Source organism: Salvelinus alpinus, chromosome 11 (genome assembly GCF_045679555.1).
Source record: "Salvelinus alpinus chromosome 11, SLU_Salpinus.1, whole genome shotgun sequence".
Classification (NCBI taxonomy): Eukaryota; Metazoa; Chordata; class Actinopteri; order Salmoniformes; family Salmonidae; genus Salvelinus; species Salvelinus alpinus.
This window is the reverse complement of record NC_092096.1, coordinates 65,224,288-65,246,368: the sequence shown is the minus strand read 5'-3', so window position 1 is coordinate 65,246,368 and position 22,081 is coordinate 65,224,288. Positions and strand designations below refer to the sequence as shown.

General features: G+C 46.0%; 1 protein-coding gene across 26 annotated transcripts in view; it reads left to right on the top strand.

Annotated features, from left to right (window-relative positions):
• The window catches only part of LOC139534675 (ankyrin-2-like), a 213,942-nt gene that overhangs the window by 149,501 nt on the left and 42,360 nt on the right, over positions 1–22,081 (top strand). For 14 of the 26 annotated variants that reach the window (XM_071334004.1, XM_071334007.1, XM_071334000.1 and 11 more), the window contains 15 exons: positions 2,367–2,465; positions 2,740–2,838; positions 3,036–3,134; positions 3,322–3,420; positions 3,655–3,727; positions 10,205–10,346; positions 10,475–10,486; positions 10,792–10,879; positions 15,089–15,192; positions 17,071–17,106; positions 18,268–18,492; positions 19,230–19,328; positions 19,971–20,125; positions 20,428–20,639; positions 21,485–21,689. In XM_071334004.1, the coding sequence (XP_071190105.1) occupies positions 2,367–2,465; positions 2,740–2,838; positions 3,036–3,134; positions 3,322–3,420; positions 3,655–3,727; positions 10,205–10,346; positions 10,475–10,486; positions 10,792–10,879; positions 15,089–15,192; positions 17,071–17,106; positions 18,268–18,492; positions 19,230–19,328; positions 19,971–20,125; positions 20,428–20,639; positions 21,485–21,689 (1,747 nt within the window). The remainder of the gene's footprint in view (positions 1–2,366; positions 2,466–2,739; positions 2,839–3,035; positions 3,135–3,321; positions 3,421–3,654; positions 3,728–10,204; positions 10,347–10,474; positions 10,487–10,791; positions 10,880–15,088; positions 15,193–17,070; positions 17,107–18,267; positions 18,493–19,229; positions 19,329–19,970; positions 20,126–20,427; positions 20,640–21,484; positions 21,690–22,081) is intronic. The other 12 variants (XM_071334021.1, XM_071334008.1, XM_071334006.1 and 9 more) reach the window with 5 other exon arrangements.

Below are 22,081 nucleotides of genomic sequence, written 5' to 3'. Positions count from 1 at the left end.
TAGTTCAGCAATAGTCTTAGGATGTCTGGTGTGAACCGCTCTCGGGGTCATGCCACAGCATTTTAAATCCGGTTGAGGTCGGGACTCTGACTGGGCCACTCCAGAAGGCGTATTTTCTTCTGTTGAAGCCATTCTGTTCTTGATTTACTTCTGTGTTTTGGGTCGTTGTCCTGTTGCATCAACCAACTTCTGTTGCACTTCAGTTGGCGGACAGATAGTCTTACATTCTTCTGAAAAATGTCTTGATAAACTTGGGAATTCATTTTTCCGTCGATGATAGCAAGTAGTCCAGGCCCTGAGGCAGCAAATCAGCCCTAAACCATGATGCTCCCTACACCATATTTTACAGCTGTGCCTTTTTTTCTCCACACAGTGTTGTGTGTTCCTTCCAAACAACTCAACTGTAGTTTCATCTGTCCACAGAATATTTTGCTGGTAGCGCTGTGGAACATCCAGGTGCTCTTTTGCAAACTTCAGATGTGCAGCAATGGTTTTTTTTGGACAGCAGTGGCTTCTTCCGTGGTGTCCTCCCATGAGCACCATTCTTGTTTAGTGTTTTACATATCGTAGACTCATCAACAGAGATGTTAGCATGTTCCAGAGATTTCTGTAAGTCTTTAGCTGACACTAGGATTCTTATTAACCTCATTGAGCATTCTGCACTGTGCTCAGGCAGTCATCTTTGCAGGACGGCCACTCCTAGGGAGAGTAGCAACAGTGCTGAACTTTCTCCATTTATAGACAATTTGTCTTACTGTGGACTCATGAACATCAAGGCTTTTAGAGATACTTTTGTAACCCTTTCCAGCTTTATGCAAGTCAACAATTCTTATTCTTCGGTCTTCTGAGATCTCTTTTGTCTGAGGCATGGTTCACATCAGGCAATGCTTCTTGTGAATAGCGAACTCAAATTTTGTGAGTGTTTTTTATAGGGTAGGGCAGCTCTAACCAACATCTCCAATCTCGTCTCATTGATTGAACTCCAGGTTAGCTGACTCGTGACTCCAATTAGCTTTTGGAGAAGTCATTAGCCTAGGGGTTCATATACTTTTTCCAACCTACAGTGTGAATGTTTAAATTATGTATTCAATATAGTCAAGAAAAATACAACAATTTGTGTGTTATTAGTTTAAGCACACTGTTTGTCTATTGTTGTGACTTAGATGAAGATCAGATCAAATTTTATGCAGAAATCCAGGTAATTCCAAAGGGTTCGCATACCTTTTCTTGCTGCTGTACATAGAAAATCTGAAAGTTATTTCAAATAGAAAAGATTATTAAATTTACCAGTGTTATTACATTTACCAGTGTTATTACATTTACCAGTGTTATTACATTTACCAGTGTTATTACATTTACCAGTGTTATTACATTTACCAGTGTTATTACATTACATTGTGATTACAGAGCTTCTGCATGGCTTACGAGAATGTAGCAGGAATTAAGTTAAAAGAGGGATGGAGAGCTGTTTCATGGCTATTTTAGGAACAGTAAGTTTGCTGGTGCCCAGTGCTGTAGATGGATGAGTCACAGCGAGGGATGTGGGAGGTTAGTACACTGCCGTGACGACCATGGATGTCTGCCCACGCGTATTGCATTGATCCTACTTAATTGTCCCTGTCTGTAGGCGAAAGCGAGACACACACCTGCTCGCATTTACGCACCTACACACGCTTATAGGCATGCACATACTAAACATGCATACGCATATGAATACAGGACATGCACACAAACACATGTGCGCACATACGCACACAAACACACATGCACGCCCACACACAAGCGCACACTTTATAGTCCCGTCCAGACACACATTGTCTTAGAAATGTAGATCAGGCATGCAGGGCCGTCAGTCACCCTCCTCTATCCCCATTTATCACAGGGATTTGTCTCAAGCAGAAACCCCCAATTTATTCCTCCTTTAACCGTTTTCCAATCCGCTCATTCTTCATCCAGCTCTATCACTGAACCCCAGACAGACCTGAGTGGATGTAGATATATCACTGCTTTACCAGCAGACTCAGTCTGCCTTGTCATATATACTGTACCGATGACAAATGCAAACTATCTCGCTGATAACACCTGGTGGAGTGTATCTGCACTCTGCATGAGTGAAACGGGTCACAAAACCCAAATACCCAGTCTCACATTTCCTCCCCTGTCAATGTGTAATTTCCTGTTTTGGTGGTAAAGGTCGCCTGTCACTCAAAACTCCCTCGATATTTAGGGGAACCATGTAACCTAATGTAACCACATACAGTATCTATGGACAATCTCCCGTCTATAGTTACACTATACAGTGTGCTAATTGATTGATGGATTTAGAGATGTGGTGAGTAACATATTGTAACATATTGTCCCTTCAGAGTGGCCTCACCTCCCTCCATCTTGCTGCCCAGGAGGACAAGGTGGTTGTCAGTGAGATACTGGCTACACATGGAGCCAACCTGGACCAGCAAACTAAGGTATGGACAGAACTTACATCCATTTAATTTGAGCATAGAATAACCATTGTACTGGAATGATGATAAGGCACTATTATTTATCTTTGATAATGTTAGTAGATGTGTTTTGATAATGTTAGTAGATGTGTTTTGATAATGTTAGTAGATGTGTTTTGATAATGTTAGTAGATGTGTTTTGATAATGTTAGTAGATGTGTTTTGATAATGTTAGTAGATGTGTTTTGATAATGTTAGTAGATGTGTTTTGATACTGTGATTTATTGTTCTCTTCCAGTTGGGCTACACTCCACTGATTGTAGCGTGTCACTATGGAAACGCCAAGATGGTCAACTTCCTCTTACAGAACGGAGCTAGCGTCAACGCCAAGACCAAGGTAATAAACCATACACAAAACTGCCACAGTGCATTTATAATGGGGTTTGTTGCATATCGGAAAGCATAAGAAAGGTATATAGTGTATGATAAACCACTTAAGCACTTTTTCTCTGTGTTATGAATGTTCACGTTTGAATCTCTTAAATTTCCAGGCCTTGCCAGACAGTCATTAAAGTCAGTACTTTCTCTTCTCAGAATGGCTACACTCCCCTCCACCAAGCAGCACAGCAAGGAAACACACACATCATCAATCTACTGCTGCAGAATGGAGCTAAGCCCAACAACATCACTGTGGTGAGTGGACTAGCTGCTGAACACACACACACACACACACACACACACACACACACACACACACACACACACACACACACACACACACACACACACACACACACACACACACACACACACACACACACACACACACACACACACACACACACACACACACTTATATGTCTTCCTCCCATCCTAACAGAATGGTAACACAGCTCTGGCCATCGCCCGGCGACTGGGCTACATCTCTGTGGTGGACACACTCAAGGTGGTCACCGAGGAGATCATTACCTCGACAACCGTGAGTCATTCAACTATCTCAGTCCAACAGCCCTTCACGGCTTGTCTGAAATCACAGTATTTACACATGGTGTTTATTTAGCCTGTGAGGGGCAAATCCTAACTTCCACTTGAGTTGAATTTTCACTTAATTTTGCGTTAATGTCAATAGTAGACTAAGTGACAATTTGACTTAAGTTAAATGTAGCATTCGTCCCTCAAATTGTAATGGGATTTGTCTGTTTATGTCGTCTAGACGGTGACAGAGAAACACAAGATGAACGTTCCTGAGACCATGACTGAAGTCCTGGATGTCTCTGATGAGGAGGGTGAGTTTGACACTTGATCCAGTCACTAGCCGTCTGTATATGACCAGCACCATATATAAAGACAGTTATTCTAAACTTCAGTCTATTTATGTGGTTGATTTAGTGGTTTGACCAACTAGCACCTCAGTAAGCCTGACTTCAAACCCTGTCCCAGTTTCCCTGTACACTCGTAGAAAAAAGGTGCTATCTAGAACCTAAAATGGTTCTTCAGCTATTCCCATAGGAGAACCCTTTGAAGAACCCTTTTTGATTCCAGGTAGAACCCTTTTGGTTCCAGGTAGAACCCTTTTGTGTTCCAGGAAGAACCCTTTCCACAGAGGCTTATACATGGATCCCAAAAGGGTTCTACCTGGAACCAAAAATGGTTCTCCTGTGGCGACAGCCAAAGACACCCTTTTTTATAAGAGGGTAGACATCTCATTTAGCCTGCCCCAAGTCCTTCCCGTTTCTCCATAGCCCAATCCTAGTGTGTGTTGGTTGTGGTCGGCTAGTTTCTCACTGTACTGTACACTGTACAGGCCTGCAGACTGTACCCACAGGGCTGAAACAGAATGAGGATGCTGTTCTGTCAGATGACTCCATGGATTTAGAAGGTACACCGTGTCAAGGTTGCCGTGGTGAATGCTATTGACGAGTGTGTGGCGGTTTGTTGTCGTCGTGGTAATTCGCATGGTGTGAGATTCCTCTGCAATGGTTGTGTATAACAAGCTGTCATGGATGCGGCTTAGAGTATATACTTGAACCTGCACCAACCTCAACCACTGTTGGTAGGGGGTTTTGATTCGAACACAGTGCGGTGAAATCAAGATTGTGATATACACATTTAGGGCCACTAGTCTAAATGGGAAATACTGGATATCATTGCGAAAAGCATTAGTGTGGACAACAAACTACACGGATACTAATGATGTCTGTGTCCCATTGAATGTTAATGCGACAGTGATTTTGTTTTGAAACGCTCCTTGATAATCAGCTAGGGGAAGCAGGGGTTTGAAAAGCGTTTAAATATTCAGATCCACCATGCTCTGAGCCCTTAATAAATGCTACCCCGTAGAGTGTGTCATTAAACTTCTAGCAAAAAGACACTTGTTTTGCTCTAGGACGCCCACAGGCCTCACACGACTCGTCTGAAGGTCCCTGGTACCAGTTGAAAAAAATAATGGAAGTATATATGGAGACTGTTTAATGCCAAAAAGATGGGGTTAAATACAAAAAGCTTGTCCGTAAACAAACCTGGAAGATAGTTTCACCCTAAGCAATTTCAAATCCCCACTCTGAAATGCTGTGAACTCATATGAGATCTCACATGCCATGGCCCGGAGAGCCTGAATTACAGTATGTAGGCTGGGGAGAAGTGTGAAATGAAGCAAGACAATTTCCCAGGACATAGACATATCTGATATGTGCAGAAAGCTTAAATTTTTGTTAATCTAACTACACTGTCCAATTTACAGTAGCTATTACAGTGAAAGAATACCATGCTATTGTTTGAGGAGAGTACACAGTTCTGAACTTGAAAATGTATTAATAACCCAATTAGGCACATTTCGGCAGACTTGATACAACATTTTGAACATAAATGCAATGGTTCATTGGATCAGTCTAGAACTTTGCACATACACTGCTGCCATCTATTGGCCAAAATCTAAATTGTGCCTAAGCTGGAATAATACAGTGTGGCCTTTCTCTTGCATTTCAAAGATGATGAAAAGAAAATGAAAAGAAAAACGTATGTTTTTTTCTTTGTATTATCTTTTACCAGATCTAATGTGTTTTATTCTCCTACATTCATTTCACATTTCCACAAACTTCAAGGCGTTTCCCTTCAAATGGTATCAAGAATATGCATATCCTTGCTTCAGGTTCTGAGCTACAGGCAGTTAGATTTGGGAAAGTGATTTTAGGCAAAAATTGAAAAAAAGGGTCCGATCCTTAATCCCCTAAGCATGTTGGCATAATAAAAAAATCCCCATGAAAATCTGTCAGTTTAAGCTAGAGATATCTTTTTTTTTGCATTGGATGTGTCTGAATCCACCCCCTATGTCGGTGAAAGGTAACAGCACTAGAGCGGTGTTTGTCAGACCATGAGACATCCTGAAAATTGTTCTTGTCACAAAATCGGCTGTGGCGTCCGACCGGTTTGGTCTACAAACTATTAGCCCTCTATGGAAAGATGAGACTATCACGAACATGTACATGTTGGTTGTTTTGCTCTTGGACGCCCACAGGCCTCACAAGACTCGTCTGAAGGTCCCTGGTACCAGTTGAAAAAATGTATGGAAGTACAGCTGAAGTCGGAAGTTTACATACACTTAGGTTGGAGTCATTAAAACTCGTTTTTCAACCACTCCACAAATGTCTTGTTAACAAACTATAGTTTTGGCAAGTAGGTTAGGACATCTATGTGCATGATACAAGTAATTTTCCCAACAATTGTTCACAGACAGATTATTTCACTTATAATTCACTGTATCACAATTCCAGTGGGTCAGAAGTTTACATACACTAAGTTGACTGTGCCTTTAAACAGTTTGGAAAATTCCAGAAAATTATGTCATGGCTTTAGAAGCTTCTGATAGGCTAATTGACATCATTTGAGTCAATTGGAGGTGTACCTGTGGATGTATTTCAAGGCCTACATTCAAACTCAGTGCCTCTTTGCTTGACATCATGGGAAAATCAAAAGAAATCAGCCAAGACCTCAGAAAAAAAATAGTAGACCTCCACAAGTCTGGTTCATCCTTGGGAGCAATTTCCAAATGCCTGAAGGTACCACGTTCATCTGTACAAACAATAGTATGCAAGTATAAACACCATGGGACCACACAGCCGTCATACCGCTCAGGAAGGAGAGGCGTTCTGTCTCCTAAAGATTAATGTATTTTGGTGCAAAAAGAGCAAATCAATCCCAGAACAACAGCAAATGACCTTGTGAAGATGCTGGCAGAAACAGGTACAAAAGTATCTATATCCACAGTAAAACGAGTCCTATATCGACATAACCCGAAAGGCCGCTCAGCAAGGATGAAGTCACTGCTCCAAAACCGCCATTAAAAAAGCCAGACTACGGTTTGCATCTGCACATGTTGACAAAGATCGTACTTTTTGGAGAGATGTCCACTGGTCTGATGAAACAAAAATATAACTTTTTTGGCCATAATGACCATCGTTATGTATGGAGGAAAAAGGAGGAGGCTTGCAAGCCGAAGAACACCATCCCAACCATGAAGCACAGGGGTGGCAGCATCATGTTGTGGGTGTGCTTTGCTGCAGGAGGGACTGGTGTACATCACAAAATAGATGGCATCAAGAGGCAGGAAAATGATGTGGATATATTGAAGCGACATCTCAAGGCATCAGTCAGGAAGTTAAAGCTTGGTCACAAATGGGTCTTCCAAATGGACAATGACCCCACGCATACTTCTAAAGTTGTGGCAAAATGGCTTATTAAGTTGGGCAGAACTGAAACAGCATGTGTGAGCAAGGAGGCCTACAAACCTGACTCAGTTACACCATCTCTGTCAGGGGGATAGGGCCAAAATTCATTCAATTTATTGTGGGAAGCTTGTGGAAGGCTACCCAAAACGTTTGACCCAAGTTAAACAATTTAAAGGTAGTGCTACCAAATACTAATTGAATGTATGTAAACTTCTGACTCACTGGGAATGTGATGAAAGAAATAAAAGCTGAAGTAAATCATTCTCTCTACTATTATTCTGACATTTCACATTCTTGAAATAAAGTGGTGATCCTAACTGACCAAGACAGGGAATTGTTACTAGGATTAAATGTCAGGAATTGTGAAAAACTGAGTTGAAATGTATTTGGCTAAGGTGTATGTAAACTTCCGACTTTAACTGTACACTACCGTTCAAAAGTTTGGGGTCGCTTAGAAGTGTCCTTGTTTTTGAAAGGAAAGCATATTTTTGTCCATTAAAATAACATCAAATTGATCAGAAATACAGTGTAGACATTGTTAATGTTGTCAATGACTATTGTAGCCAGAAACGGCAGATCTTTAATGGAATATCTACATAGGCGTACAGAGGCCCATTATCAGCAACCATCACTCCTGTGTTCCAATGGCACATTGTGTTAGCTAATCTAAGTTTATCATTTTAAAAGTCTAGTTGATCATTAGAAAACCATTTTGCAATTATGTTAGCACAGCTGAAAACTCTGGTTCTGATTAAAGAAGCAATAAAACTGGCCTTCTTTAGACCAGTTGAGTATCTGGAGCATCAGCATTTGTGGGTTCGATTACAGGCTCAAAAGGGCCAGAAACAAAAACTTTTCTTCTGAAACTCGTCAGTCTATTCTTGTTCTGAAAAATTAAGGCTATTCCTTGCGAGAAATTGCCAAGAAACTGAAGATCTCATACAACGCTGTGTACTACTCCCTTCACAGAACAGCGCAATCTTCAACAGTCTTCAACTCTTCGCAATCTTCAACTCTTCAACAGTGAAGAGGAGACTCCGGGATGTTGGCCTTCTAGGCAGAGTTGCAAAGAAAAAGCCATATCTCAGACAGGCCAATAAAAAGAAAAGATTGAGATGGGCAAAAGAACATAGACACTGGACAGAGAACTATGCCTAGAAGGCCAGCATCCCGGAGTTGCCTCTTCACTGTTGACGTTGAGACTGGTGTTTTGCGGGTACTATTTAATGAAGCTGCCAGTTGAAGACTTGTGAGGCGTCTGTTTCTCAAACTAGACACTCTAATGTACTTGTCCTCTTGCTTAGTTGTGCACCGGGACCTCCCACTGCTCTTTCTATTCTGGTTAGAGACAGGCAGTGGTTATGCTATTGACAAAGGGACATCTCTCTCTGCCTACAGGCAGTGGTTATGCTATTGACACAGGGACATCTCTCTCGGCCTACAGGCAGTGGTTATGCTATTGACACAGGAACATCTCTCTCTGCCTACAGGCAGTGGTTATGGTATTGACACAGGAACATCTCTCTCTGCCTACAGGCAGTTGTTATGCTATTGACACAGGAACATCTTTCTCTGCCTACAGGCAGTGGTTATGCTATTGACACAGGGGCATCTCTCTCTTCCTACAGGCAGTGGTTATGCTATTGACACAGGGACATCTCTCTCTGCCTACAGGCAGTGGTTATGCTATTGACACAGGAACATCTCTCTCTGCCTACATGCAGTTGTTATGCTATTGACACAGGAACATCTCTCTCTGCCTACAGGCAGTGGTTATGCTATTGACACAGGAACATCTCTCTCTGCCTACAGGCAGCGGTTATGCTATTGACACAGGAACATCTCTCTCTGCCTACAGGCAGTGGTTATGCTATTGACACAGGAACATCTCTCTCTGCCTACAGGCAGTGGTTATGCTATTGACACAGGAACATCTCTCTCTGCCTACAGGCAGTGGTTATGCTACTGACACAGAGACATCTTTCTCTGCCTACAGGCAGTGGTTATGCTATTGACACAGGGGCATCTCTCTCTTCCTACAGGCAGTGGTTATGCTATTGACACAGGGACATCTTTCTCTGCCTACAGGCAGTGGTTATGCTATTGACACAGGAACATCTCTCTCTCCCTACAGGCAGCGGTTATGCTATTGACACAGGGACATCTCTCTCTGCCTACAGGCAGTTGTTATGCTATTGACACAGGGATATCTCTCTCTGCCTACAGGCAGTGGTTATGCTATTGATACAGGGACATCTCTCTCTGCCTACAGGCAGTGGTTATGGTATTGACACAGGAACATTTCTCCCTTCCTACAGGCAGTGGTTATGCTATTGACACAGGGACATCTCTCCTTGCCTCTCTGCCTCACTTGTTCTGTCAGCCTATCCTACAGTACGATACCAGCTGTACGCTAAGGGCTGTATACCCTTTTCAAACTATGCTGCCAACTTGAACGGTACTGTACTGGCTCAGGCAATTTCGTTTCACACTGTCCTTTCCAGTTCATTTCCGCTAAATTTGTTGGGGTTTTGGATGGCCAGCTCGGCTCAGTTTGGTTCAGGTCTGTATTGTGAAAAGGGTATTATTGATTCTGCCCCCTGCTGTTCAGTAGGGGTAACAGCAGCAGTAGAGCTCTATAATGTGGACATAAGACAGTTATGACCTCTGTGTCTCCAAGCTCATCTGTAGTGTTTACAAGCGCTTTTATGTGATGATGAAGAGGGAGGATGATCGTGTATGAATGGTTGTGTGTCTGTACGTGTGTAACTCAACCTCATGTCAGTTTGATTGTGCACATTCACATCCCAGGTAAGTGCTCGCGCCTGCGTAGTTACTCCTGCTGAGCGCACACCAAATCACAATGTCCCCTTCCCCAGAATGATCTGATCATCTTCCATGGTCCTCACCCATTTGCTCTCCCTCTCTTTCTTTCATTCTTTCTTTCTTTCTCTCTTTCTTTCTCTCTCTCTCTCTTGCTCTCTCTCTCTCTATTTCTCTCTCTTGCTCTCTCTCTGTCTCTATCTCTCTCTCTCCCAGGTGATGACACTATGACAGGGGACGGAGGGGAGTATCTGAGGGCAGAGGACCTGAGGGAGCTGGGGGATGACTCCCTGCCTGGACAGTACTTGGATGGGATGAACTACCTGCGCTTTAGCCTGGAGGGCGGACGCTCTGACAGGTAGTCTGTACACATACCTATGGTAGAGGAGAAGGGTGTGTTTGTGTGGGGGAGGGGTGTGTATGAATGCTCCAATATGTCTGATGCTCTTTCACTCATTTCTTCTCCTTCCTGCCATGCTTACGTAGTCGAATCCAAAGGTATGTGCAAACATTGCTTTTCTCTTTATGCTATGGTTTCTCTATGGCAGGGTTCCCTAATAGATGGCCCGCTTATTGGCCCCCCTACTTTTCTGAGCAAAACAAAACAATAGTTGGACATTAAAGACTGTAAAATCACTAGTAAATCAGCTCAAAGGTATTATCGCCTTCCATTCCTTCATTTTAGAGTACTACTTGTGCCATGTCTGATGGTTAGATTATTGCCATATTGGGTGGTGAACAGTGTTTTAGCTGTGTGTGATTTTTCCATGGCTACCAACCTCACATTCTCCTCCTCTCCTCAGTTTGGACAGGTCCTACACTCCCAGTCACCACGGTTACTACTCTCCCAAACAGGACAGCCTGATGGACGAGATGTTAACCGGCCAAAACGTAAGTAAAGTGTTCAACATTTTACATATACTGCACCAAAACATGCTGTACTGTGCATTCTACAGTATGCCTTGCATTGCCCAATGCATTTGTTCAGAACAGAATATACACTGAGTGTACAAAACATTAGGAACAGTTCCTAATATTGAGTTGCACCCCCCCCCCCCCTTACCCTCAGAACAGCCTCAATTCATTGAGGCATGGACTCTACAAGGTGTCGAAAGCATTCCACAGGGATGCTGGCCCATGTTGAATCCAACGTTCCCCACAATTGTGTCAAGTTGGCTGGATGTCCTTTGGGTGGTGGACCATTCTTGATACACGGGAAACTGTTGAGAGTGAAAAACCAAGCAGTGTTGCAGTTCTTGACACAAACCCGTTCAAAGGCATTTAAATATTTTGTCTTGTCCATTCACCCTCTGAATGGCACACATACACAATCGATGTCTCAATTGTCTCAAGGCATAAAAAGTGGATTCAACAAGTGACATCAATAAGGGATCTTAGCTTTCACCTAAATTCACCTGATCAGTCTATGTCATGGAAAGAGCAGGTGTTGATAATGTTTTGTACACTCAGTATAGATTACTTCAATAAAAAGGGTTGTAATATTTGGTCATTTGTAAAAGCTGCAGTATTGGAATATTGAAAGTGACATCAATAAGGGATCTTAGCCTTTTAAATGTAATTTATCTGATAATAGAAAGTCACAAAAGGTGTGAGTTTGAGTAAGGATGGCCACAAAGTGTCTGACCTAACGCTACAGTGTCTGACCTAAATCTGCAGTGTCTGACCTAACGCTACGCTGCAGTGTCTGACCTAACACTGCACTGTCTGACCTAACGCTGCACTGTCTGACCTAACGCTGCAGTGTCTGACCCAACACTGCACTGTCTGACCTAACGCGGCACTGTCTGACCTAACGCTGCAGTGTCTGACCCAACGCTGCAGTGTCTGACCCAACGCTGCAGTGTCTGACCCAACGCTGCAGTGTCTGACCTAACGCTACGCTGCAGTGTCTGACCTAACGCTGCAGTGTCTGACCTAACGCTGCAGTGTCTGACCCAACGCTGCAGTGTCTGACTTAACGCTACGCTGCAGTGTCTGACCCAACGCTGCAGTGTCTGACCTAACGCTGCAGTGTCTGACCCAACGCTACGCTGCAGTGTCTGACCTAACGCTGCAGTCTCTGACCCAACGCTGCAGTGTCTGACCTAACACTACGCTGCAGTGTCTGACCTAACGCTGCAGTCTCTGACCCAACGCTGCAGTGTCTGACTTAACGCTACGCTGCAGTGTCTGACCTAACGCTGCAGTCTCTGACCCAACGCTGCAGTGTCTGCCCTAACGCTACGCTGCAGTGTCTGACCTAACGCTACGCTGCAGTGTCTGACCTAACGCGGCAGTGTCTGACCTAACGCGGCAGTGTCTGACCTAACGCGGCAGTGTCTGACTTAACGCTACGCTGCAGTGTCTGACCTAACGCTGCAGTGTCTGACCTAACGCTGCAGTGTCTGACCTAACGCGGCAGGGTCTGACCTAACGCTGCAGTGTCTGACCTAACGCTGCAGTGTCTGACCTAACGCTGCAGTGTCTGACCTAACGCTACGCTGCAGTGTCTGACCTAACGCTACAGTGTCTGACCTAACGCTACGCTGCAGTGTCTGACCTAACGCTACGCTGCAGTGTCTGACCTAACGCGGCAGTGTCTGACCTAACGCGGCAGTGTCTGACCTAACGCTGCAGTGTCTGCCCCAACGCTACGCTGCAGTGTCTGACCTAACGCTGCAGTGTCTGCCCCAACGCTACGCTGCAGTGTCTGACCTAACGCTGCAGTGTCTGACCTAACGCTGCAGTGTCTGACCTAACGCTGCAGTGTCTGACCTAACGCGGCAGTGTCTGACCTAACGCTACGCTGCAGTGTCTGACCCAACGCTGCAGTGTCTGACCCAACGCTGCAGTGTCTGACCTAACGCTGCAGTGTCTGACCTAACGCTGCAGTGTCTGACCTAACGCTGCAGTGTCTGACCTAACGCGGCAGTGTCTGACCCAACGCTGCAGTGTCTGACCTAACGCTGCAGTGTCTGACCTAACGCGGCAGTGTCTGACCTAACGCTGCAGTGTCTGACCCAACACTGCACTGTCTGACCTAACGCGGCACTGTCTGACCTAACGCTGCAGTGTCTGACCCAACGCTGCAGTGTCTGACCCAACGCTGCAGTGTCTGACCCAACGCTGCAGTGTCTGACTTAACGCTACGCTGCAGTGTCTGACCTAACGCTGCAGTGTCTGACCTAACGCTGCAGTGTCTGACCCAACGCTGCAGTGTCTGACTTAACGCTACGCTGCAGTGTCTGACCTAACGCTGCAGTCTCTGACCCAACGCTGCAGTGTCTGACCTAACACTACGCTGCAGTGTCTGACCTAACGCTGCAGTCTCTGACCCAACGCTGCAGTGTCTGACTTAACGCTACGCTGCAGTGTCTGACCTAACGCTGCAGTCTCTGACCCAACGCTGCAGTGTCTGCCCTAACGCTACGCTGCAGTGTCTGACCTAACGCGGCAGTGTCTGACCTAACGCGGCAGTGTCTGACCTAACGCGGCAGTGTCTGACTTAACGCTACGCTGCAGTGTCTGACCTAACGCTGCAGTGTCTGACCTAACGCTGCAGTGTCTGACCTAACGCGGCAGGGTCTGACCTAACGCTGCAGTGTCTGACCTAACGCTGCAGTGTCTGACCTAACGCTGCAGTGTCTGACCTAACGCTACGCTGCAGTGTCTGACCTAACGCTACAGTGTCTGACCTAACGCTACGCTGCAGTGTCTGACCTAACGCTACGCTGCAGTGTCTGACCTAACGCGGCAGTGTCTGACCTAACGCGGCAGTGTCTGACCTAACGCTGCAGTGTCTGCCCCAACGCTACGCTGCAGTGTCTGACCTAACGCTGCAGTGTCTGCCCCAACGCTACGCTGCAGTGTCTGACCTAACGCTGCAGTGTCTGACCTAACGCTGCAGTGTCTGACCTAACGCTGCAGTGTCTGACCTAACGCGGCAGTGTCTGACCTAACGCTACGCTGCAGTGTCTGACCCAACGCTGCAGTGTCTGACCCAACGCTGCAGTGTCTGACCTAACGCTGCAGTGTCTGACCTAACGCTGCAGTGTCTGACCTAACGCGGCAGTGTCTGACCCAACGCTGCAGTGTCTGACCTAACGCTGCAGTGTCTGACCTAACGCGGCAGTGTCTGACCTAACGCTGCAGTGTCTGACCCAACGCTGCAGTGTCTGACCCAACGCTACGCTGCAGTGTCTGACCTAACACTGCAGTGTCTGACCTAACGCGGCAGTTTCTGACCTAACGCTGCAGTGTCTGACCTAACGCTGCAGTGTCTGACCTAACACTGCAGTGTCTGACCTAACACTGCAGTGTCTGACCTAACGCGGCAGTGTCTGACCTAACGCGGCAGTGTCTGACCTAACGCGGCAGTGTCTGACCTAACGCGGCAGTGTCTGACCTAACGCGGCAGTGTCTGACCTAACGCGACAGTGTCTGACCTAACGCGGCAGTGTCTGACCTAACACTACGCTGCAGTGTCTGACCTAACACTACGCTGCAGTGTCTGACCTAACACTACGCTGCAGTGTCTGACCCAACGCTGCAGTGTCTGACCTAACGCTGCAGTGTCTGACCTAACGCGGCAGTGTCTGACCTAACGCGGCAGTGTCTGACCTAACGCTGCAGTGTCTGACCTAACGCTACGCTGCAGTGTCTGACCTAACGCGGCAGTGTCTGACCTAACACGGCAGTGTCTGACCTAACGCTGCAGTGTCTGACCTAACACTACGCTGCAGTGTCTGACCTAACGCGGCAGTGTCTGACCTAACGCTGCAGTGTCTGACCTAACGCTGCAGTGTCTGACCTAACGCTGCAGTGTCTGACCTAACACTACGCTGCAGTGTCTGACCTAACGCGGCAGTGTCTGACCTAACGCTGCAGTGTCTGACCTAACGCGGCAGTGTCTGCCCTAACACTACAGTGTCTGACCTAACGCTGCAGTGTCTGACCTAACGCGGCAGTGTCTGCCCTAACACTACAGTGTCTGCCCTAACACTACAGTGTCTGACCTAACGCTGCAATGCATTCTGTGTTCAAATGATGGTTGGCAGTGGTAGGTCAGTCCCTAACAAGCGTGTCTTTGTTGCGTGCCAGGTGTCGTCTCTTGCCAGGGAAAATGAGAAGGACTCGTATCGTCTGAGCTGGGGCACAGAAAACCTGGACAATGTGGCACTGTCTTCCAGCCCCGTCCACTCTGGGTAGGTACCGCGGGGGCACAGCAGGCACACAGAAGCGTTCGGTTTGGACTATCAAAATAGTCAAAAAACTTATTTTGGTGCAAAAGGTGCAACAATTATCTGATCTAACCCATCATGCGTACTGGTCTCCTTTGAGCCCAATGTGTTCAGCCCCTCAAGCAGGACTAGAGCAGTGGTGGGTCCAGGTACCTCAAGCAGGACTAGAGCAGTGGTGGGTCTAGGTACCTCAAGCAGGACTAGAGCAGTGGTGGGTCCAGGTACCTCAAGCAGGACTAGAGCAGTGGTGGGTCCAGGTACCTCAAGCAGCACTACAGCAGTGGTGGGTCCAGGTACCTCAAGCAGCACTAGAGCAGTGGTGGGTCCAGGTACCTCAAGCAGCACTACAGCAGTGGTGGGTCCAGGTACCTCAAGCAGCACTAGAGCAGTGGTGGGTCCAGGTACCTCAAGCAGCACTACAGCAGTGGTGGGTCCAGGTACCTCAAGCAGCACTAGAGCAGTGGTGGGTCCAGGTACCTCAAGCAGCACTAGAGCAGTGGTGGGTCCAGGTACCTCAAGCAGGACTACAGCAGTGGTGGGTCCAGGTACCTCAAGCAGCACTAGAGCAGTGGTGGGTCCAGGTACCTCAAGCAGCACTACAGCAGTGGTGGGTCCAGGTACCTCAAGCAGCACTACAGCAGTGGTGGGTCCAGGTACCTCAAGCAGCACTACAGCAGTGGTGGGTCCAGGTACCTCAAGCAGCACTACAGCAGTGGTGGGTCCAGGTACCTCAAGCAGCACTAGAGCAGTGGTGGGTCCAGGTACCTCAAGCAGCACTACAGCAGTGGTGGGTCCAGGTACCTCAAGCAGCACTACAGCAGTGGTGGGTCCAGGTACCTCAAGCAGCACTACAGCAGTGGTGGGTCCAGGTACCTCAAGCAGCACTACAGCAGTGGTGGGTCCAGGTACCTCAAGCAGCACTACAGCAGTGGTGGGTCCAGGTACCTCAAGCAGCACTAGAGCAGTGGTGGGTCCAGGTACCTCAAGCAGCACTAGAGCAGTGGTGGGTCCAGGTACCTCAAGCAACACTAGAGCAGTGGTGGTCCAGGTACCTCAAGCAGCACTAGAGCAGTGGTGGGTCCAGGTACCTCAAGCAGCACTAGAGCAGTGGTGGGTCCAGGTACCTCAAGCAGCACTACAGCAGTGGTGGGTCCAGGTACCTCAAGCAACACTAGAGCAGTGGTGGGTCCAGGTACCTCAAGCAGCACTACAGCAGTGGTGGGTCCAGGTACCTCAAGCAACACTAGAGCAGTGGTGGGTCCAGGTACCTCAAGCAGCACTACAGCAGTGGTGGGTCCAGGTACCTCAAGTCGAGATGCTGTTGATTTTTGGAGAGTTTTGAGAAAAGATTTACAACCTTTTGTAATCCTACTCTAAACCTCATCTGTTAAGCGGCTTTGGGTGATAACACTATGAAGAGCAGTAATGAACAATGTTAGGGCTTATTATAGACCTATTAGTGTAATGCATTGTGATATGAAGATATGCTGTTGTCCTCAGGCTAGCTCTCTGCTCTCTCTGCCACACTAATTGGTAACAATAAGGAAAGATAATCCCTCTTAGTTATAATGACAGAAATCCTCACTAATGTTGGGCCACTGAGTATGTCTCTAAGTACTGGTATAGGACAAGCAATATGATAAACACGTATATCCCTTTCTATCTATCTATCTATCTATCTATCTATCTATCTATCTATCTATCTATCTATCTATCTATCTATCTATCTATCTATCTATCTATCTATCTCTCGCTGTCTGTCTTTCTTGCTCTCTCTCTCTCTCTCTCTCTCTCTCTCTCTCGCTCTCCTTCTGTCTTATCGGGTCTCTGTTCTGTTTTCAGACGTTCCTCTCCGTGCCATGATCATGGCGACAGCAGGTGATCTACTGCACCTTGGTTTCTTCCTCTTCATCCTCCTCTTCTTCCTCCTTTCACAGTGTGCTCTCCTTCTGGGGAGAGAGAGTGTGTGTGTGTGTGTGTGTGTGTGTGTGTGTGTGTGTGTGTGTGTGTGTGTGTGTGTGTGTGTGTGTGTGTGTGTGTGTGTGTGTGTGTGTGTGTGTGTGTGTGTGTGTGTGTGTGTGTGTGTGTGTGTGTGTGTGTGTGTGTGTGTGTGTGTCAAAAATGCCTGAATGCGAGTGCAGCAACACTACTAACAGATGTTGCCCATGTTCACCTATTCCCCCGTTTTAGCTTGCGATCACTTTGCCATTCATTTTTACACAGGCCTCTTTATAAGGGACATAGTCCACTTTTATCAGATGGAAGACATCTTTTGCACCTAGTGCTGCATCAAAGTCACACACATTTCCTCATCATTATTGGTCAGCCATTGTGTCCATCTTGGTTGAATCCTGCCGACTCATGGTGGCCATTTTGTTTGTTGATTCTCTGTGTTGGGTCAATTCACAGCTGCAAAGTCTTATGTTTGTGTGTTTGATCTCCATGTTGGACGTTGTGCCGTATTGTCTACGTGTCGGAGTGTCATTTTAATGGTTTATTTGCTTTACATAACATAATGGTGTCACAGGTGAAGTGCGTTAGTAGCAGCGCTATTACATTAACTGTACTACAGTATGTAGTGTTATCATCACACCCATTCCCCTCTCACTTGTGTCTTGTGTGTTTGCATGTGGGTGTGGGCATGCAGTGAAACTGTAATTCTTATGTCTGTTTTAACATGGATTCATATTTGACCGTAATTATCAAGTCAAAAATCCTTATTTTTTCTGTAATGTACATCATGTAATGTACGTTATCTGTGTAAAGGGTAATGTACAAAGCAGCGGAGGCTGGTGGGAGGCGCTATAAGAGGAGGGACTCATTGTAATGGCTGGAATGGAATAAATGGAATGGTATCAAACACATGGAGACCACGTTTGACTCCGTTCCATTAATTCCATTCCAGCCATTACAATGAGCCTGTCCTCCTATAGCTCCTCCCACCAGCCTCATCTGGTACAAAGAGACAATGCCTAAATATAAAACATAATATTTTAGTTTTGTAAACATAATATCTGTCCCCGCCCATTCCCTTCACAGCTTCCTGGTTAGCTTCATGGTTGACGCCAGGGGCGGAGCCATGCGGGGTTGCCGCCACAACGGCCTGCGCATCATCATCCCACCGCGGAAGTGCAGCGCTCCCACGCGGGTGACCTGCCGGCTGGTAAAGAGGCACCGCCTGGCCACCATGCCTCCCATGGTGGAGGGAGAGGGCCTGGCCAGCAGGCTGATCGAGGTGGGGCCTGTCGGAGCCCAGTTCCTCGGGTAAGATACCGGAGATGGAGAGATTGAGGGAGAGGGTTAGTGTGAGAGAGGTAGGAGTATACAGAATCCTGGGAGAAAGAGGAAGAAAGAGTGAGAGAGTGAGAGAGAGAGAAACAGAGCGAGGGAGAATGAAATAAAGAGAAGTGATGTCAGAGATCTATGTTGTGACAGAGCAGAGTGGGTGCTAGGATAGAAACAGAAGAGAGAGTGTGTTCGTCCAAGGACACTGTAAGCTCACCGTATGAATGAAAACCGGAGAATTTTGCGGCCCCTCTTAATTTTCTCAGATTCATTTCACCCTGTCTATGCCTTAATAAAGCTATCTCTGCTCTTTGCTTCCTCCCAGCGCCAGGGGCCTTGCTTGTTTCCTTTTTAACAGCCTGGCCACATTCTAACTCTAAATCAACTCTTCATGTGAAAGCGAACTGTTTCTATAAGACACGTGGAAACAAAAAATTCCACATGGAAAGAAAAAACTGCAAAAAATAAGCATTGCTCCATGATTGATTTGATATGTAGATTGGTAAACCACTAGGAGAGGCTGTCTACCAATAATATAATAACTTCCACTTTGAAAGTCCCTGTATATTTAAAGCCCAGTGTTTTATAGCGTTACATCCTATTGATGGCCTCCACTCCACTCAGCCAAAACCCAACAGTATACACTAGTCACCCGTTATTCTGACTACTCCCGCTCTCTTTCCCCTACTGCTGCTAACGGACGGTTGGTCTCACAGTAAACTACACCTTCCCACTGCCCCGCCCCCTCTTAACGAGGGCGAAAGCCTCGTTAGCCGCATCCTGCAGCTCGGGCCACCCGGGACAAAATTCCTCGGGTAGGGGAGAAAAAAACCCGCATATGAAACAATCCACGGATGCTACTGCTACTGGTTCCATTTGATATCACCCTCCTTTTATATTACGACCCACCTCTGTGATGTGTTGTGTTTGTGTCCGTGTCTGTGACCTCACCTGGATGATATGTGTGCTAGTGGCGTGCTAGTGGCGTGCTAGTGGCGTGCTAGTGGCGTGCTAGTGGCGTGCTAGTGGCGTGCTAGGGGCGTGATCCACTTGTGCTCTCTGTCGTAACATCTCAGACACTACCCACTTACCTTTTGTCTCCTTAACTTGTGGTTGGCCTTCTATGTTTAGTGCCGTCTGTCTGTCTGTTCAACCTCATCGTTTTATTGGTTAATTTGGTACATGGTGGATGCTCCTCCGTTTAGCATGACTGTCCCATAGGTATTGTAGTTGACACACTGTACTGTGCTCATCTGGTCGGTTGTTAGATAAGTGATTGCCCGAACACACACACACACACACACACACACACACACACACACACACACACACACACACACACACACACACACACACACACATACATCGTGCTCCCGCCTCCCCCACACACATAACCCCCCACTCCCACACATAACCCCCCACTCCTACACTCACCATGCTTCAATCCCTGGTCGCAGGCCTGTGCTGGTGGAGATCCCTCACTTCGCTGCCCTGAGGGGGAAGGAGAGGGAGCTGGTGATCTTACGCAGTGAGACAGGAGAGAGCTGGAAGGAGCACCACTGTGAACACACCGGGGAGGAACTTAACCAGATCCTCAACGGCATGGACGAGGGTGAGTGTGATGTTATCAGCGTGAGACAACACTTAGTGATCATCATAATTAAAGGCCATTGGCCCCTGCTCAAAGACATTGAAAACACAATACATCCTACCTACCTTTCTTGGAGTATTCAGTCATCTAAAATGTCTCCATTTGTGAGAGTGAAGATTTTAATATATAGCTTACACCAACCCAGTATTTTGAGCAGTGATTACTCCAAGGAGGGAGTGCATTGTACTGTTAAAGTATTTCAACAGGGCCATAATCTGTATCAATGTACTATTAACCACCATCCCTTCTGTCCTCCTCTCCAGAACTGGACCCTCCAGAGGAGCTGGAGAAGAAGCGTATCTGCCGCATCATCACCAGGGACTTCCCCCAGTACTTTGCTGTGGTGTCCCGGGTCAAGCAGGACAGTAGCCTGATCGGTCCAGAGGGGGGCATCCTGAGCAGCACGGTGATGCCTCAGGTCCAAGCTGTCTTCCCAGAGGGAGCCCTCACCAAGAAGATCAGAGTGGGACTACAGGTAATAACAAACCTGTGGTGGAAAAAAGTACTCAAATGTCATACTAGAGTAAAAGTAAATAGATCTTAACATAAAATGACTCAAGTAAAAGTGGAAGTTACCTAGTAAAATACTACTTGAGTAAAACTCTAAAAGTATCTGGTTTTAAATGTACTTAAGTACAGTGGTAGAAAATTTGCTAAATCGCCATACTTGAGTAAAAGTACAAAGTTAAAGTAAATGTTATACATCAAATTCCTTATATTAAGCAAACCAGACGGCACAATTTTCTTATTATTTTTAATTATGGACAGACAGGGGCACACTCCAATACTCAGACATTATTTACAAACACAGTATTTGTGTTTCGTGAGTCCGCCAGATCAGAGGCAGTAGGGGTGACAACGTGTTATATTGATACTGTAGGTACTTTTAGGTGTCAGGGAAAATGTATGGAGTAAAACGTACATTCTTTTCTTCAGGAATATAGTGGAGTAAAAGTAAAAGTTGTCAAAAATATAAATAGTAAAGTACAGATACCCCCAAAAACTACTTAAGTAGTACTTTAAAGTGTTTTTACTTAAGTACTTCACACCACTGTAACACACAACCTGACTTGCTTCTGACTGGTTTGGTTACAAGAACTGGGTCCAAATATGATTTATTTTTATATTTGTATTACTTCAAACATTTGATTGAGCCTGCTTGGATTGCCAGATGGGTGGAGTATGCAGTTTTGGGACTATTTCATTGGTTGCACCAGACAAGCTCAGTCAAGCACTTCCTTGTTTTGTCCCCAAAGAAGATCCTACTGTTGGTTCCACTCATGTTAAAATACTACTAACACGGTAATCTGTCACCACCAGGCTCAGCCAATGAATGTGGACATGGTGAGGAAGCTCCTGGGAAACAAGGCGACGTTCAGCCCCATTGTGACCCTGGAGCCCCGGAGAAGGAAATTCCATAAACCCATAACCATGACCATCCCTATCCCCAAGAGTAACACTGACCCTGTGGTCAATGGCTTCGGCGGGGACCAGCCCACCCTGCGCCTGCTTTGTAGTATCACAGGTTAGCGAGAGGGCAGATTAACCGCACACATGCATATACAGTACCAGTCATAAGTTTGGACACACCTACTCATTCAAGGGTTTTTCTTTCTTTTTTTTATATTTTCAACATTGTAGAATAATAGTGAAGACATCAAAACTATGAAATAACATACAGTTGAAGTCAGAAGTTTACATACACCTTAGCCAAATACATTTGAATTCAGTTTTTCACAATTCCTGACATTTAATCCTAGTAAAAATTCCCTGTCTTAGGTCAGTTAGGATCACCACTTTATTGTAAGAATGTAAAATGTCAGAATAATAGTAGAGAATTATTTATTTCAGCTTTTATTTCTTTCATCACATTCCCAGAGGGTCAGAAGTTTACATACACTAAATTAGTATTTGGTA